This window comes from Coturnix japonica, chromosome Z, assembly GCF_001577835.2.
Source record: "Coturnix japonica isolate 7356 chromosome Z, Coturnix japonica 2.1, whole genome shotgun sequence".
NCBI lineage: Eukaryota > Metazoa > Chordata > Aves > Galliformes > Phasianidae > Coturnix > Coturnix japonica.
This window is the reverse complement of record NC_029547.1, coordinates 9,395,149-9,415,066: the sequence shown is the minus strand read 5'-3', so window position 1 is coordinate 9,415,066 and position 19,918 is coordinate 9,395,149. Positions and strand designations below refer to the sequence as shown.

Genomic DNA, 19,918 nt, shown 5'->3' with positions numbered 1-19,918 from the left:
AGTGTTTACCTGAACTAAAGCAAACAAATAGGTAATACCACTAACTCTGTAAACCAAATAGCTGTTTAAATAGACCACACAAATCCTAATGTTTGCCTTTTACTTACAGGATTTTTATTTCAACTACTTTGTCCTTCATAAAATCATTAGGATTGTAAAACACCCCTAAGATCATCTAGTCCAACCACTACCCCATCCTTACAATGCCCACTAACCTGGGCCCCCTCCAGACTAAGCAGTTTCAGTTCCCTCAGCTACTCTTCATAATACTTGTTTTCTAGGCCCCTCTACAGTTCTGTTGCTCTTCTCTGAACACACTCCTCGATGTCTTTCTTGTAGTGAGGAGCCCAGAACTGAACACAGTACTTGAGGTGCAGCTTCACCAGTGCTGAGTACCGAGGGATGATCACCTCTCTTCTCCTGCTGGCCACACTATTTCTGATGGAAGGCAAGATGCTGTTGATCTTTGCCACCTGAGCATACTGCTGGCCCGTGTTCAGCTCAGCACTGACTAATAAGCACCCTTAGGTCCTTTCCTACCCTGCAGCCTTCCAGCCATTCTGTTCCAAGCCTGTAGCATTGCCTGGGGTTGTTGTGGCACAGGTGAACAACCTGGCATTTGATCTCGTTGAACCTAAACCTTCTCCTCTGTGCCTGACAAATGGCTTTGCAGGTCTACTTCTTTGTATCTGTACCTGAGGAAGTATGTGGAATTTCACTTGGACCATCGTGTCACAGTATTTGTTTTAGCTGGAGGAAGTAACTGATGACATTTTACACAGAAAGATCCTGTAGGGGAAAATGCTCGGAAAGCAATTAAATCAGAATCTGAAAAAGGAAAATGAACTCAGCATGTATAATGTTTATAGATAATTTACTTCACTAGTTCAATTTTGATTATTTGAGGCTGAAGTTCTGTGGTAATGAGTGTGGGAATGCTTCTGTTTCCTACAGTAGAATTTTTTTTCTTTAATTAGAAAATTCTTTTACTCAAATTGGATTATTCTTACCACGCACAGCAGTTGTAATGCGTGGCTGTGGAGCGAATTACTTAAGGGTAAAACTGAGATCTTTTCTTCTTATTTTTGTTTCATTTAATTTCTACAAACTTACAGTGTTTTCAGAGCCTGCTGCTGCTCTGTTGTCAGAAATATTGCGGTTTTCTTTGAGTAAGTAACAAATTGCTCTCATTACAGTGTTATTTTTTTCATTATTATCAATTTGCTCAGTAATACAGACTTAGTCTGCAAGATTTCCATTCTTTTTGTTTTTTTGGTTTTTTTTTTTGTTCTTCCCTTTTGTCTGACATACACCCACTAATTCCAGGCCTTTCCTTCTGATACTTAAGTACAAATTGCAAAACCTATCCAAGGCCGAGGCTGCTCTTCTTCCTTCTCCCCCTGGATGCTGCTTCAGCTTCCCATATGGAATTGATTAAAGAAAGATATGTTCCAGAAAATATATTTAGACAAAAACAAACAAACAAAAAAGAAAAACCCAAACCAAACCAAAAAACCCTGAACATTTCACCGGAAGAAATAGTATGCAAAAATTCTACTGGAAAAAAAGCTTTCTTCTGAAAATCAAAGCATTTGGCTTAAAGCCTCAAGTCAGAAGTTTCCTAGAATTGCCTTGTGCAGAGTGATGTGCAGTGTGGGAGATACAATGTGCGCACAGAGCTGTTTGTATGAGGAGAATGAGGCACTTGAGTGAAATATCCTACTAAATAATGTAGCGTCACTTCCAAATAGAGCTTTGGAAAATGTTCTTCACCAAAACATGTCAAAATGAAAAATTCTAGTTTTTCCCCTGTAGGCATGGAGAGACCCACCTAATTTTCAGTACTTTCCTTTTCTATTATTACCATTTTATACTGTAGCATTTCATGAGGGGGCGGGGGAGGGGGAGAAGGGAAGAATCTTGTCCACAGTCACTTTTAAATGATAAAAACTGAACTTTGTAATTTCATTTTATAATAAACTTAAATAAAACCTGCTTATTTATGATTAAGATTTCATAATGGGGGTCAGTTATGCATACTGAAATTGTGTGGATGGGCGCAGGAGCTGCAGATCATGGGATCACCAAATGTATTGCAAGATGTGGAAGAAAAAAAGAAGGAAAATTGATGCTGCAAACTCCTAAAGAGGAAACAAGTATATATTTTACATATACATAGCTTGACATTATAAATCAAAACAACTACTGTTCTATTTATGAGTTAAGAAAAGAAACAGATGTAAGAAAACAGCAAATGTAAGAAATGGCAAAGGGAAATACCAGTTCTGAGTGCTCTGAAGTTTAATGCAAGGATTTGTGGTGTTTTCTTCCTCACGGACTCATTATTTCCATTCTTGGTAAATAGCCCATGGGGAATGAAAGTGCAGCTGTGCAGTGCAAGTTCAGTAAGAACTAAAAGTCTTTTGGAATCTGCATGAAAGCATGCATCTGCATGGTTCACACAGACATATGGTCACTTCATCCCAAGCAGCGTTGGTGGAATGCAATGAATCCTATTGCACTTATCTCATTTGGTTTTACATATAAACTTACATGAATACCACATTTCTCAAGAAGAAAGAACAGGAAATTGAAATTATAAAAAACATATATTTTTTTGCTGAGTACGCTAATGTTAGAAATATAAAATATTACTCGTATATTTCTTCTTCAGCTATAAACTATTTCTGAAAGCTGCACATTTCTCAGGGTTTTAAATTCTGATAACTTTATGCAAGCACTAATGTGCAGGATCTTTATATTTGCAGCTGATCAATTGTAATTGTTAATTTGTTTAATGTATGACTTAGTATACAACATTTGTTCTCCTCTTTATGGTTCCATACAGGAATGAAAATGGCTGTTTCTGCCTGACAGCCAAATTGATCAGAAAAAAATAATGATAAAGCAGTTCCAGAATAAACAAAGCAAGGATGAAGGATCTTGTTTCAGAATGCAGACTAATGCCTGTTTGGGTTAGGCAAAGATTATCTTTCTACAGAAAGTCACATAGAAAAAAAAGAAAAAAGAAAAAAAGAAAAAAAAAAAGCATCATTATTCTCATGGTGCTTTTTCTACTACAGCAGGAAGCTGTTTTGCATGTGTGAGTGTGAGTTCTGGCTGCTTTATTGTGTTCACACTGCATACCAGGCACGTCACAGCTCAGTGCTGGACACAAGTTTTAGGAGTGATAGATATGTAGAGTGAAAGGTCTGGTCACTTTTGTTTGGTCTCAGGTCTGTTTCTAGGATCTGAGAGAAAATTAAATGTTCACAGTAGAATTATCAGTGGATAGACTCTACAACTGTGATGAGGATTTTGTAGGTCTTTAACAATATTGAACAGTCAGCAGGAAAACGAATCCTATTGAGGGTTTCAGTTCTTCAGTCCTATAGACTGCTTGGGTTAGTCCTAAATTGCCAGTCCTTTCCTTGCCATCATGCTAAACCCACCCATCTATTGTTAAGCAACGACATAGAGTTATAGTGGCAGCAAAATTTATGTACTATATGTAGAATGTTCTATTCAGTGCACTCCACTTCTGAATTGCAGTTCTAGTTCTGACAGCTTGTGAGTAATTTGGTAGTGAAGTAGAGTTGGTGTAAAAAGAGAAGTGGCAAAAAGTGTCAGGGCTCAGAAAACACACGTTCCATTCTGAGAGAGAATAATGTTTTGGAAACTGAATTAAAAAAGAATCAATGGAAAGTCCAAAGCCAAGTTTTGTGTTATCCAGTGGCTGTTGGCTCAATGAACTACTCTTTCTGTCACGTGTGTTTAAGTGGGCAACATGAAATATGAAGTATGATAAATTTGTATTTATTACCCTGCTCCATAAAGCTGAGATGGATAACTGAATTTTGGCTTGCAATCATTGCTGTGGGAGCTTTGTGCTCACAACATGCATAATTTTTAATAACTGTTATTACCTTTCTTTTATGGAGGCAACTCTGACACAATAACTAATCATTCTGCCCTACAAAATCAGGATCTCAAGTGAAGATGGCTAGTTCTTTCTGGTTCCCACTGGTTAAAAAAATATAAGGAATAGAAGGTCAAATAGCCCAGACTTATATAATATCAAAGAAAGGTTGATTCCCGTGGAATAAAACAGAATGGGCAAAGATCTGGGCCAATGCTTTGATTCCCCCAGCAGCAGGAAGAGAGCCACATCCACTGATTTTGTGGTCTAGCCTCCATATAAACATTCCCGCTCCTATTTTCTTGACATTTTTATCCATTCTGCACATATGATCTATTGCTTTTATAGTTCATTTCAGACTGTGTCAAAAGTAGCTTTGATTTATAATTTAAAAAGAAACCACAGCATTTTGGTTTCATGTTTCTGTGTTGATAGTCTTGATTTCATTTTTTTAAGACAAAAAATGAAAACCTACAAGCAGTAACAATATTCCCTAAAGAACAATCATATGGGACTTTGAGTCTTGAACCTGTTACATGTATAACAAAGGCTTCAAGCCAACAGCCGCCTCTGGCTTTTAAACTTCAGTTTGCTGTGGAAAATTGGAAGGAAAGGGCTTTTACTTTTAAGAGGTGCTGATGCAGACTGTGAAGAGTTCCCTCTTTTCCTTGTCCTCATGCTGGCTTTCCCAACTGTTCAGGCAGAGTGGAAGACTTCATAGTATTTCTGTGATTTCAGAAGTGTTTTGAAATTTATTTATCCTTTTAAATCTGAATGCAGCAACTAAAGAATCTCAGTGCTGTTGTATTTTTTCCTGTCCTGGAGCAAGTTAAGAAGTCTGCACTGACCACATCAAGAGCAAGAGCAAAAGGGAAAATGAGCTGTAAGAATGGGTGGGATACCTCTATCTATTGTCACATCCCTGCTGTGGGCATGGTGATTTTAGTAGATTATTTGCTTTAGATTGTGTATTGCTTGGTGTGTTTTGGAGTGGAAGGGTTTTATATATAAATATAAATATAAATATAAATATAAATATAAATATAAATATAAATATAAATATAAATATAAATATATAAATATATATATGTGTGTGTATGTGTGTGTATGTATGTATGTATGTATAATATGTATAATATGTATAATATGTATAATATGTATAATGGTTTTGCAATGTTAGTGGTTGCTGCACTAATGCAAACTAAGACTCAAGGGACCTAGGCTGTACATGTTGCATGCATGCATCTCTTGGATTGCATCAGGAGATGGAAATGAATCCTGTGTAGTTCAGATGGCTTTCAAAGGCCCTGTCAAAGTGTACTCAGTTAAAGTTAGGAGTTTGATACAAATTTTACCACTTTTCTTATGCCAGTATGGTCAAAATAGCTTGTTGTACTACACAACAAGCTGCTTATTTCTTCTACTGGAATCTTGTGGACTCAGGGAGGTGAGGGGGCTTGCTATCTGAGTTGAGAGTAACCACACCGTTCAGCCAGTTAGTGTTGTGTAATCTGTAGCATTTCAGTAGGTGCAGAATCAAGCTTTTAGCTTTTGATATAGCTTCTCTTCAGGGCTTTTTCTCTGAGGAACAGCTGCAAAATGCCAGAAGAACAAGATGCAACTCTTTGTAGTGCATCATGTTTGACTAATTAACTCCTGACCTTTCAGTGGCTTTGCACAGATATGGAAGCCTTTGCCTCACTACATGGAATTTCAGGATATTAGGAAGAAGATATTTCATCTGTTCTCATTTAGCCTCTTATACCCTAATGAGGTAAAAAGCAACCATGATGTGTGCAGCAAAATGAATGCTGAAAACCTACTGTTTTCATATTTTGATTCTGCACTGTAGTGACTCACTATGAGAAAAGCCCAGGGATGGTGATGTGAAAAGAGTCTGGTTTGTTTTTACTTCTAGCGCTGGAAAGTATATTAACTATTTTATGCTTATTTTCAGACTGGATATTTCCGTCTGCCCCATGGGGATTACTTCATTGAGCCCATTAAAAAACATCAACAGAAAAAGGGAACACCCCAACCTCACATTATCTATGAAGCAAATACCCTTCAAAATGCTCTACGGAGAAGACGAGCAATCCCAGTGGGAGAAGAACAAGCGTGTGGAGTGAATGGTACAAATGTTGCTGAATTTCTACCCAATTTCCCATCTGCCTCTTTCTAAGCACCTTTATTTTCCGCTCCTCTGTGCCATTCATTATGCCAGGCATTCCTAAATTCTGGAAAAGGAAAAGGAGATAATACAAAATGAGAGCACCTCAGTCAAAATATTTCTGTTACCGTCCATCTAGGTTCTTTTCTGAGCCTGAATCTAAATTCTCCCTTTGGCTACTGGGATAGTTTTTCACTGCACTGATCCCTTCTACCCCACACTTCTTTCTCAAGCATGAGTGGGTCAAGTAATTTGACTTGAATTCTTAAGTAGTTCTGGAATGACAAGGACTGCAGCCACTACTGATTTTCGTTAGATATTCTTACTCCATGCAAGTATTGTCCATAGTATGAAAGATCTCACCTCTAATCCATGGCTTAAACTGAAGATTTTAGGATTCTTTGTGATTGTTACCAGAATATTTATTTTGTTTTTCTGAAACTGAAGCACAAAGCACCAACCATGCGGTGGGAATTTTTGTAAAGAAGTGAAAAAGTAAAAGTGATTTAAATACTAAAACCACAGTGATTAACATCATGCTTCCTGGAAAAACAAGTTAATATACTATCCTGGAAGGGGAGGGGGGTAAAATACATAAAGGGTAGTTGATATCTCCTAATTACAAAATGAGGTATTGTAATTATTTTTGTAATCATTTACTTGATTTATTCATTAGTGAATTTATAGTGTTGGCAGGGAGAATGAATAACCTAAACGACATAAAGCCCAAGCTACATACAAAAGGAGGTGCAGAATTCTTAGTGTTTTTCATATGTGTCTTTTCTTGACAGGTTAATAGTTAAAGAATAGTTCTTTTCTGAGGACAAAAAATAAAGGAATTTATGTTGGAAATTTTAATTCTCACTCATGACTGCTGCTGAAGTTCTGTTGCTGCGTGATGTAAATTGATGATCTGAAGAAGGAAAAAACAGTTCAGCCCCAATCTGTTTCTGAGCACAGACCTGGACTGCACTTACTGCTTGCTTTAATGACAGTTAAAAGAAACTGGAAGCCTGATGGGTAGTGGGGAGATTGTCAATCTTCTATGATACTCAGTAGGTTAGGGATAAGAATCCTGAAGAGTTTGTGTTGGTGCTGCTTCTCATTATTCTTCATCAAAAAAGGTGTTTCTACTTGGTTGATAACTGAGCCTTATATGTCATGAACATCTATAATTGTTGTGTATTTTATCTTAAAAATGAGATAGCTCCCTACATTTTTGTTTCCTTTCCTGTCTGCTGGGCTATACCATAGAATCATAGAATCATTGAATCCTTAGAGTTGGAAGGGACCTGTAAAGGTTATCCTAGTTCAACTACCCTGCAATGAACAGGGACATCCACAGCTAGATCAGGTTGCCTGATCCAGCCTCACCTTGAAAGTCTCCAGGGATGGGGCATCAATTACAACACTGGGCAACATGTTCCATGCCTCACCAACCTCACTGTAAAAGATTTTTTCCTCATATCCAACCTAAATCTATTCTTTTTTTGTTTAAACCATTTCCCCTTGTCTATCACCACAGATCCTGCTAAAGAGTCTGTGCCCTTCCTTCCTGTAGCTCCTCTTTAGATACTGAAAGATACCTTGCAGCCTTCTCTTTTGCAGGCTGAACAGCCCCAGCTCTCTCAGTCTGTCCTTATAGAAGGAATTATTTTAGATTTGCCTGTTAAAAGTGAGAAAATATTCCTGCCTACTGTCTTTCATGCTTCTCTTATGCATGGAATAATGTTTGTAAACAGAAAAATTAAGTACAGAAAGAAAATAGAATATACAAGGTATCTATCTGTGAATTTGCTTTGAGTAGTCTGCTAGTTTTCATTCTTCAGCTCACTTTTTACCTCTGGTGTTTTCTTTTAAAGTTCTGCAGAATGAGACAGAGAAGGACTGACTGTACCTGGATGCTGGGACAAACTGAGCATAGCTTCCTGGAGGTTTTTTGACTTAGCCTAGTTAAGCTTACATGGATTTAAACTTCTTGTCTGTTATTATTAATTATAATGTGACAGATCTGTTCCTTGTAATAATGGTGTGTTCATGATAATCCAGGCTAGCAAAGGGAGGATTTTATGAATTAACAAAGTAGTATACTGTCACTTACACTTCTGTGTGCTAGTGGCATAGTCAGCCTTTATAGGTAATGCCTGCTTTTGGTCAAGCAGTAGTCTGCTTGACTGTCGTAAAAAGAAACAATGTGAAAATGTGCATTGTGCTGGTTAGCTATAATCTTCGCTATGGTTCCACTCTGTGTGAAAGGATATAACAATCACTGTTTCTTCTAAAGGCCTTAAATCTTAGTTTCTGTGTTGTAAAGTAGCCAGCTCTCTAACTAGGATAGAAAAAAACCAAGAGTGTAATGTTCTGTTTACATCGTGCATTGTTAAAGAGCAGTTGCTCTTCTTAGAGATAGACACAAACACAAAAGGAAGGTGAGTTAATTCTTGAATTCTGTGCTAAATATATTCACTATATAAGCTGTGGGGAATATTTGTTGCATAAATAGATTACAAAGGTGGTAAATTGACTCTTCCCCCTTTCAAGACTACAAGCAGCTCATGCTCTTAAGTTTGATGCCAAAATTCTAGCATCTGATATCACAGATGGCCCAGATTAATGCCTTTTGGAAACACTTCAAAGCAAAACAATTCCAATTTGCCATTCTGTTTTACAGATTCAACATCATGATCATTTTTCTGTATTATCAGTTCTAGCTCTGACTTCTCTATGCTGGGGAGTAACTGGTGAAGAGCTGCCTGCCATATCACATGTTTGACCTGCTTGTCAGAGTCAAATATTTTAAGCTTGTGGGCTGAGGTTCACGATAAGGGCTGTGTGCTGTTGTTTATTTGATTCAGTTTGTGCTTCTTTTTAACTTAAACCAGGACAGCTGAGACATTTCTAGAATCTGCACTAGGGAAGGGATTGAGTGCCAAAGTTAAAATGTGGTGGTGATTTTTGCTTGGAAGACTTGAACCATAAGGATGTTTTCAAATTAGTGCACAAATTTTGGTGCTGATATTGGTAATTGTCTCATCAGAACTAACATATCTTTCAGGCAAGGAGTGTAAAGCAAAATCAATGGGAATTCATTTGGAAGGGGGTAGGTGAGGACTCTGTCCTCATCTGCAGTATTTTTAAGCTTTTTTTAATTCAAGAACTATGTCTTCTTTTGGAATAAAGCTCTGTACAATGTGTTCACAGCAGCTTTTGCTGTGACAATGACCAGATCAGTCTCCAGGTTCCAACCCTACTTGTCATCTGTCTCTAGTCTACACAAAGTAATATTTTGGCAGCAGTTACATTCCAGTATTTTTGCAATTATGATATTAATTAACTTATAATTTGCCATATTTCTAAGTTGCATATAATTGCATTTAAAATTAAAACTCAGGTATGTACCTTACACTCCCACTGCTGCTACAGCAGTTGCTAGATGACTCAGTCATTAGCTGCATGTAAAACTGAGTGCTTATCTGGTGAACAGCATTATGATACAGTGCATTGCAAGCTGCTGTCTTTGTGTTATTTGAAATGTGTGTGAGAAGGGCCAAGCATGACAAAAGAAAAACTGTCCTGACCTTTACAGATAACTCTTCTGACCATTTGTGCCTGGAAGACAGGAAAACTGAGTATCTGAGAATTTGTTTGGTTCTCATAAATTGGCTGTGTTAAAAACTTTGTAGTGCTCTGACATGTAAGCATGAAAGAGAAGGAATTAATATCTCCTCTACACAATGAGCACTTATCTCCTTCAGTTTCTTTCCCACAAGGTGTCTGCCACAAGGTGTTGGGCTCATTTGTGAGATGCAAAATGGAAAAGCTTTATGAAGTTTGTAACTAAAAAATGTGCACTTCCAGATTCAGCACTAATATGAGACTGCTGCACTGTAGAGGGGCCAGGTACATTATGAAAGAGATATACTCCTGTATGTTGGTTTGTTGATGGGATCAAGTAGCAGTGGTTTAGAGTTGGGAACACTGAGTTGTATTTGGACTGCAAACCTGCAACTGCTGCAGTAGACTGTACAATATTACAGAGGTGAGATTTAGAGTATTAAAACAGATCTCTGAGAATACGTCCTATGTTGGTGTTTAATGTTAGTTTGACTTGCACATGAGCAACTCCTTGTCTACAGAGGAGTTATAAAACTTATTAACAGAAACTTCTCCATGAGATTGAAGGCATTCATTTCCTAAAGCTATTATAGGGTAAGGCTGGAATGGGAGAGCAGATGAGAATCTGTCCTGGTTCTATATGAAGAGAGTAGTGGGGTGGAGGAACTGAAGGAGCAAAGCAACATCAACTGTGCATAACTTATTTTTATGACTACTGCATAATGGTCTTGCAGAATGAGTCATTTAACAGGTGAGTAGAAAGCTATTAAGATTCTTTCAAACAATAGTTAGTTACCTGTTGTTCCTACAGGTTGTGTCTGAGCACAGGATTTTATTGAATAAAGATCTTGCCTGTTGATGAATAACTTGCTGCTGCCAGAGAATTCTTATTTCTTCTGTCTGTAAGCATACAGCGTAAAATGTTAGTCCTGGCTCGACAGTGAAGCCTTTTGTTTAACTACTTGGAAGAGCAAAACAAAACTTCGAGGACACTGTTTTATTCTCAAAGGATAGCCTGTCTTTTCTTGGAAGAACATTGTGACCAATGTAAGCAGCTTCTTGCTGGCAGAAACCCTGATACATGCTGTGTGACTTTCAGATCTTTCAAAGAATGATAGTTACATTATTCCAGTATTTGTTTTTCCTGTATTTAACTAAATCATTTACTGCTCGGCTTAATTTGCGTAGCTTCTCCAAAACACAGGTTTTGGGGGTTTTTTGTTGGTTTTTTTGTTTTGTTTTGTTTTGAGGATAGTAAATTTACATATTGAATTGTAATAAGCAAGATGGATTTGATGCAGAGAGAAGAGCATCTTCTCCCCACATCCCTCTGCTTTCTATGAAGGTCTACTAGCGTGTTTAAAAGATATTTGCTATGGGCTGGGGAAAAAAAAGAAGAAAAAAAAAAGAGGAAATGGATGCATTTGGACAGAATGACCTCTTTTTCAAAAGCAGGAACAACAAAAGAAGCAGCCTCCATAAGTGTGGAGTGTACCTCATTTCTGGAACAGGCTGCACTGAACTGAAAACAGTGAGGACCTGCTTGCATGTATAGCAGGAAATTGGGCTTTTCAGGGCTGGTGTACCTTGGAAACAAGGTCTTCATTGCCTGTTTCTTCTAACAGCGGATGTAACCGTTGTTTCTAGTTGTTTGTTGTCAGCATTTTCTTTCCCCTAAACAAGCTTTTGAAATAAATTCATGTTTCTAACTTAATTTCTGTTCTGATTTCAGCTGAGATAGTTTTCCTGCCAGTGCCTGGTACGGCTCTATGTTTTGGATTTAGGATGAAATAGTGGTGGATCACATGCTGATGTGTTGGCACTGAGTCAAGAGCTTTTCAGCTTCCTGTTCTGCCCTGCTAGTGAGGAGATGTATGGAAGGAGCTGGGAGGGGACAGAGCCAGGACAGCTAACCCAAACTGCCCAAAGGGACTCCCATACAACAGAGTGTGGAACTGTATAACTTGTGGATTTGGTCAGAAGTGCTGTCTCTACTTGAGGACTGGCTTGGTTTTGATCACTGGAAGGTGAAGAACTGCACTGTGTATCACTTGGTTGCTCTTTTTTTCCCCTTTACTTTGATTTTCTCATCATTACTTTATTTCTATTAAACCATCTCTATGCCAGCCCAGGAGTTCTCACACTCCCACATATTTCAGAGCTCTCCCCTACACTGTCTGAGGGCACTGAGCAGCTGTGTGGTACAGAGTTACCTGATGATTTAAACCACAACACTTTCAAGTTTCAGAATTTTTCTTCAGGCATTCCTCGGTGCTTATTAGAAGCTTATTAGAGATAGGTTTGATTATTTCCATTTTCTTGAGCTTTCCTTCTCCAGAAAAAGGAAAAATTGTCTTCTGTTTCTGAAATCTCTGGATTCTGTGCTGGGGAGATAAGGAACTTTCAATTTGCAGCTGTTAACATTTGACATACAAATTTAAGAAGATTTACGCTTTCATTTAACTTTGCTGTCAAAAATGCTGTTAGTAAAAGTGGGTTTTGTAATGAATAAGCAGATGCAGGTGTGTAGCCTTCTTACTAAGGAATAGAAAGGATTTTAAGTTTCATTACCATACAGATATTCAATGGATCTATTTAAAATATTGTTTTAACTTCATGTTTTAAGGGCACAGGATAATGCTGATATGTCTTAACTTCAGTAGCCTAACAGTTGAATATTTAAGCTAGTACTTGTATTATGCTGAAGGAAAGTGTGAAATTAAGGGAAAACCAAGGAAACTGTTGATGCAACTTGGTAGCAGTAACCTGTTTCCATCAAAACACATCAGAAACAGAATATGCTTTGTCAGTCAATGACTGAATGAATTATAAAGGTCTGTGACTTGCCATTTTTCACATAATGTGAATCAAAGCTATAAGTGGGGTAGGGGAGGAATCTGCTTCCCTATATTTCAGCAGCGTCTTTCTGTTCCTTTCTGTGCCACTGGGAAGGAAGAGTATTTTCTGTACTGTGCTTACTTAACTATTGTTTAAAGGGTAGATTGGGATCTCTTCCTTATCTTCAGTGAAAGAGTCTGCTTAACCAGTCACTGGATTAAAGAGCATCTGATTGCAGACTGAACTTAGGTTCAATATTTCTAAACACATTCTTTGGTAGATAAATATACTCTGCTCTTGATCTTTGCTTACAGCTTTCCTTGTTAAACTGTGTGATATTATTTCACTTTTAGTGTGTTGATATTGATTTGGTTTAAAAAAAAAAAAAAAAAAAAGAAGAAAGAAAGAAAGACTTTTTAATGTAAATATTTGTTGCAGTATTGATTTGGAGAGCCTTAGCAAGCTTAAAAATTAAACTGTAATGTGTCAGCCATCCATCTCTCCTTTACAGGAGAAATACAGTGTTAGTCTGGAACAACATTATATCTTATTTCCACAGTTGCAATAAAGAAAGAAGAAAACAAACAAACCAATCTAAAAAAAAAAAAACAAAACAACAACAACAACAAAAAAAGCAATACAAAAACAGAAAGTAGCATTTGTAAAAAGTTTTTATTACAGGATTTTGAAAACTTGCTCAGGACACTTGTCTCGTTAATAGAGTTGTATTGGCAAAGCTGCTCAGCCTTTAGTGCCAAATTTCACAGTCATACTGAACTTTCTGTGAACTTTCTAGGAAGAAACTACAATTACCTTATTATTTCTGGGCAGATCAGAGATTTCTAATTCTTCTGAGAAGTGCTGGACATGGGGCTATGGGGCTAATGAACTGATACGAGCTCAGCATTCACAATTAGTTTCTTCAAAGTCTGTATGTCCCTGATGAGCCTCTGGGTAGCCTCCTGTTGTATGTGACCCACTTAAACTGCAAGATGCTCATGGTGTTTGGACACTAGGTTATTCTGTGTGAAACACAGTGTCTTTACTGCTTGAACTTGGATATGTTTTGTGTTACTGGAGAGGATTCTCTGCTGTTAAGACAGGCTGAGAAAGCTGGGCTTGTTAACCTTGGAGAAGAGAAGGCTCTGGGGAGACCTCATTGCAGCTTTCTAGTACTAAAAGGGAACTTATAGACAGAAGAGAGTCCGACTGTTTACATGAAGAGATAATGATAGGACAAGAGATAATGGTTATAAATGCAAAGGGGAGGGTGGGGGTTGAGGGGGGATGGCGGGGTGGGATATAGATCACATTTTAGGGGAAACTCTTTACTCACAGGATGATGAGGTGCTGGCCCAGAGAGCTGAGCTGCCCCATCCCTGGAGGTGCTCACAGGCCGGTTGGATGGGCCCTGGGCAGCCTAAGCTGGTGGAGGCAACCAGCCCATGGCAGGGGTTGGTGCTGGGTGGACTATAAGGCCTCTTCCAACCCAACACATCCCATGATTCCAAAGTTCTGTAGTGAATTATAGTTAATGATCATCTCGCTCCTCTCATAAGTTTTAACTTTATGATGTACTGGAATCAAAGGTTATTGCATAACTTAGGAAGTTGTAAGATTTTCCTATCCATCACTATTTCAGTTATTTTTTTAGAGCAAATTCTAAATTCTATCTTTTGAAGGCAGAAGTGTTTGAATATCTGCAAGAGAAGAAAAGCAGTTCTGAGATTCTTCGTTAGCAACTATACCAAAGATTAGGTGAAAACATCTATTGTATGCCCATGTTCTGCTGCAAAGAACATAAAAGAGAACACTATTGCCATCTCTTCTGTACCGACTTCCTGCTTTTCTTCTCTTTCAAATATTCAAACTTACTGTGAATAATTTGTAATCAAGTAGCTAAGCTGAAAAAGATGTATTCGTGTTCTTTTAAAAAAATTAATGGTGAAGCCTCTGTGTACATAAATCAGTCTGTTAGGTCAGAGAAAGTCTACTCTAAGCTGTTGTAGTCATTCTCATTGAACACTCCCAGGCAGAGAATCTTTGTGCAATATGTTCTTTGTTCACTTCTTCAAAAACAGTAATTCCATGCTGACTCTGCTTTATACACATTTTTAAATGGTTTTGTCTAAAGTTTTGCTCAGCTGCAAAACATTATTTGAGTTAAATCTGCAGAGAAATGGTTTTTTGCATTTTAAATACTTCTTAAACACAAAGTACAGCATTGATTTGAGTCTGTCAAAGTTAGAATTAGAAGCAAGTTTCTTGCTTGCCTGATGGCTGAAATAAGCTGAACCAAATTATTTCCACTCTGAATCTCTCTGCTGTTAATTGATCCTCAAGTCTGCATTTCCCTCAGCTCTGTGGACATTTGGGTGTGGATCAAAGTCTTCTTACAGCTGCTGCAGGAATTTTAGCAAGGGATTATTCCTGACATTTTCTATATTATTTGTCTAACGTTCTCCAGGTAAAATATTCACTGAGCTGCTATCTGTCTAACAGTATTTTCAGTGTCTCAGTTGCATCCATTGCCCAATGTGAAGGTTAAAGATTCTGTGGTGATACTATGAAGTGATTCTGGCAGCCAGGTGTTACTCTAAGGAGATGGATGGGTAGGAGAAGTATGAAATTTTGTCTACTGGGCAGGTTCTGGAAAGGAAGTGCAGTCAAAGAAGGGGATTTCCTGCAAAGCCTGAGCCAGTACTACTGGCAGGCAGCTAAAAATTTTAAAGCAGAAATTGCCTTATGTTTAGAAAAGGGATTACTCAACAGCCTCTTCCCCAGCTTCTTTTTTAGTACAACTTTCGCTCCTTAGGCTATTATTTATCATTTTATAATGTGTTTGAACTGGATGTTTTTCAAGCAAACACACCTGCGTTTTCCTCTTTCTGGTCCCATGCTCTTACATATCTTAAGAATTTCAAGACTACCACACAGAAGAAGCCAGGGAGTTTCTGCAAATGAAATCCAGGATTGTCATGTACAGAATTATAAAGGTTGAATCTGTTAACAAGGTTTTGCTTGATTTTCTTTCCAGCGGAGTGCAAATTTCAATGCTCAAACCCAGTTCTAGACAAACATTTGCAAACATTTGCAAACACCTTGGTATTTATCTATGGGAGCCACAGTAGCTCCTCTCTCTGAAAGACTGTGTCATAATTTTCTATAGGCAATCAACCACAAAGTGTCATTAATTATAACTGGTGTTGCTGGTCAGTATCCATCCAGTGCATGACAAAAATAAGACAGAATCATGATATGCAAAAAGTGATAATTCCACCAGTGTTTGATAGAGATCATGAATAAATGAAAATCATGCTCAAAACTCTGGCTAAAAGCTGGAGCACACTGGCTTGGGCCACAGCACTCAGGAGGAATTCAAAGTGTCGGAGGTTGCCCCATGATGATACCATAACAGGGCTACTTAAGTGGAATGCCCTATGGCTGAAGTCCTTGACCTCCCATATGCAAAGATTTCTCCTCTGACATGTCTGGTTTCATTTGTACTCTTCTGCTTCTAGAAATGCCTTTCTGAGTTTTCCCTCATCACAGAGCTGAGTAGCTGAGACACATCTTGTCCCTGCTCTGTTCTTTTGACTACTGATCTGTGAAGGCTTCTGGTTTTGGAGAGGCCTGAAAACTTGCATGTCAAGGGGAGCCTCTATGATGGTCTTTCAAAGGGTTGGGAAGGTCATCTAAGAACAGAAGACATTTTACTTAAGTAAATCCAGCTGGCGACTGGTCACGAGTGGTGTTCCCCAGGAATTGGTGCTGAGGCCTGTCCTCTTTAGTATCTTTATTGATGACCTGAATGAGGGCATTGTGTGCACCCTCAGTAAGTTTGCAGATGACACCAAATTGGCTGGGAGTGTACATCTGTCTGGGGGTAGTGAGGCCCTACAGAGGGATCTGGACAGGCTGGAGAGATGGGCTGAAGCCAATGGGATGAGGTTCAACAAGACCAAATGCTGCATCCTGCACTTTGGCTACAATAACCCCAGGCAGCACTGCAGGCTTGGGGCAGAGTGGCTGGAAGACTGTGTAGAGGAGATGGACACGATGAACTTGGGGGTACTGATTGATGCTTGGCTGAACATGAGCTGACAGTGTGCCCAGGTAGCCAAGAAGACCAAGACATCCTGGCTTGCATCAGAAACAGTGCTGCCAGCAGGAGCAGAGAGATGTTCCCCTGTACTCAGCTCTGGTGAGGGGTCTGGAGCACAAGCCTTATGAGAAGAGGCTGAAGGAGATGGGAATGTTCAGCCTGGAGAAGAGGAGGCTCAAGGGAAATCTCATTGCTCTCTATAACTTCCTGAAGGGAGGTTGTAGTGAGCTGGGGTCGGCCTCTTCTCTTATGTCATTAGTGACAGAACTAGAGGGAATGGTTTCAAGCTATGACAGGGGAGATTCAGGCTGGACATTAGGAAATATTACTTCTCAGAAAGGGTGGTCAGGCAGTAGAATGGACTGCCCAGGGAGGTGGTGGAGTCACCAACTCTGGGGGTGTTCAAGGAATGACTGGATGTTGTGTTGAGGGACATGGCTTAGTGGGAGCTATTGGTAATAGGTGAACGGTTGGACTGGATGATCTTTTAGGGCTTTTCCAGCCTTGGTGATTCTATGATTCTATGAAATGCATCCTCATACATTTTTACTTAACTATTTAAGACATGGTCAGAATACTTCTTAATCAGTCAATTCATCAAATACTATGCCAAAGATCCATCTAGAACCAATTTTAAATGTTTCTTCTTTAATTTTTACCTGTTTCATGTTTGGACTTGAAATTGTTTATTTCTGTGTTTTATGGTGGGAATAGCTGTCATGTTGCAGCTGGAGAGCTTTCTGAAATTCAGTATATTTTTAGCTGAATTCTTGACTTATTTGCTAACTTGGAAAAGCTAAAATGTATGAGTCTGTCATCTTGAAATCTTGCCAAGGTTTTTGTGGTGGTACATCCAAAAAGTAAATTGTATTTTGCTGTAAGCTAAGTGCTGAGCCTATGTTCACTCCTACATCTTAGTACTGTAGGTGTGCATGGCAACCACAACCACGAATCCTACACAATTAAACCACATTTGTACTAATACATGTAATGTGTCTGTATTCTTTGGCGTTGCAGCCAAGTAGCAAAGACTGATCTGTGTCCATGCACTTAACTTGACAGAGTGACCATGAAATGGTAAGATTCTGACTATTGAAAGGGATTCCTGGTGTGTGTATGCTCCTTTACTATTCTCAGGATCTAATCAGCAGCATTGTTTTCATCCCTCCTGAGGTCACAGAACCAATCACTTTAATAGAGTCAACAAGATCCAATATGTGTGTTTGTTCCCAAAGCCTTACATTTTACAGCCCAATGGGGCAAGATCTATACCAGATATCACTGCTGAGTTTGTGTTTAACCTCTTGCCACATATTTCCCAGTCTGTTAGCGCAGTAGGACTATCCATATTTGGTATCTTGGATTAGGAGTGAATGAAGCAAGTTATAAGGAGAGGTGAAATATAACATCTTTAAAAGGCAATTAAAATAATCTGTATGTTAAGTAAACAATGAGGTTAACTATTTAGAAAATGAAAGCCCAATACTACCCGAGTGCAGAAAAGCCTGCAAAATTACTATTCCTGCTAATAAAAACTGAAATTGAGAGAAGTGCCACCTGCCTCCTGAAGTCAGTGGGATAATGAGAAATGAAGAGCAAATTTGCTCTGAATTTCAAACATGCAGGCTGACATGGCAGAGACAGTTAATTAATAAGGGATACTGTGCAAATTTCTATTTCTCTACAGAACCCGTCTAGAATGTGAGCAGTCTTTGTCACAGCAAGCTTCATAGAGGAAATGTGAAATTCCTTATTTAACTCCAAGGAATGCAGATCAGCTACTCAGAAATTGTTTTTCTGCACTCTTTGTAAAGATTGTGCTCATTTGTGGTACCCAACAGGGTATCTGGAGGAGGATCCATACCATGGTCTTAGGGAGCATAGAGTTCATACACGTCCTTGATTTTTGCAGCTTTCAATAGAATGTAAAGGACCTGTTTTGGTTCCTAAATATTTTTAGAGTGGGTGTGGTACAGCCAGAGCATGTATCAAGAAGTGTGTAATTTGAAGTGATTTATTTCACAGAACTGGTAGATTTCATATTAAGTTTTTGATGGGAAGCCATATCCTGACGTCCTACACATTGCAACAGATAAAACTGACAAAACCTGCCAGTTGTTAAGCAAAGTTAATGCTGCCTTCAGCTGAAAAAACTTCCCATGATTTAACTTTTTAGCCAAGAGCATGGGCTAATTTATTGACAAAGCCAGAAAGACTTGACATGTACACCTCTCTGCTTACAGAGTTTGAATGTTACAAATGGGGAATTAGCTGAGCAGCATTTTTTGAGCTCTCTGTGACCCATCACAAGTCAAAGGAGAGTGAAGAATGCAGAGCAGAGTGTGCTGAGATCTGGGACAGAAACTGTAAAAGCAGAACAGGGGGTTGGGTGCTTGGGCTCACACATGGGAGCTGCAGCAATGATGGACTCTTGAGGAGTTCTTGGGTGGAAGTTGTTTTGAGAATGAAGCTGAGGAAGTTAGGGCAAGAGGAATAGAAAAATGCAAAAAGATCAACCAAGCAGGAGACAGATGTGACATGGAATAGCTTAAACTCAACATCCGCACTTTTCACAGCCAGTTGCAAATTAAACTGTCGAGATTCAGTTAACTTGGAAGTTTCTTTCTGAGGCTGAAAATACGAGTCAAAGAAAGGTCACAGACTCCAGGGAGGCTGCATCCTGTTTTGGGACCACCCAGCAGCTTGGGTAAACACAGGAGTGATGGCATCTTGCAGCTGCCCCTTTGCCTCTCACTTCCATCCCCAGCAGCAGCAGCAGCTGTTCCCAGCTGCTCTGGTCTAGATCTTTGCACCAAGAGATGCACGTGGCTGTTTTTTTGCTTTGTTTGCTGAAGTGAAATGATAAGGAGCCAGAGAAGAGTCACTCTGGCAAACAGGCCAGTTTTTGGAGGCCTCAGGGAAGCTCTCAGATACCATCCAGCATTTCTGATTCACATGTGAGGGGGAACATAGGCAGGCAAAATGCCGTTGGGCATATTTATTGTGGTGATGGTGACAGTACAGAAAGGATTTTTTGAAGAGTGTCAGTGTGGAGGAAGTTCTTAAGAGGTTACTGCAGGTCTGAAAGAAAAAGTACGTGTGTCTTGGGTGTATGAACAAGCAGTTGGTTCTCTCCAGAGAGGAGCTAGGAAATCTTGAGTTGTTTGCAGAGAGCTGAGCAAGGCTGGACGTAGGAGGACAGACCTCTTGATTTCTCTTGAGGGGAATCCTCTGCAGCTGTTTTTCCCTGGTCAACTCCCAGGAAACTGTT

General features: G+C 39.0%; 1 protein-coding gene across 1 annotated transcript in view; it reads left to right on the top strand.

Moving 5' to 3' along the window:
• Positions 1 to 19,918, top strand: part of ADAMTS12 (ADAM metallopeptidase with thrombospondin type 1 motif 12) — a 149,001-nt gene that overhangs the window by 51,823 nt on the left and 77,260 nt on the right. The window contains exon 3 of the mRNA XM_015848413.2: positions 5,877 to 6,051. Within this exon, the coding sequence (XP_015703899.1) occupies positions 5,877 to 6,051 (175 nt within the window). The remainder of the gene's footprint in view (positions 1 to 5,876; positions 6,052 to 19,918) is intronic.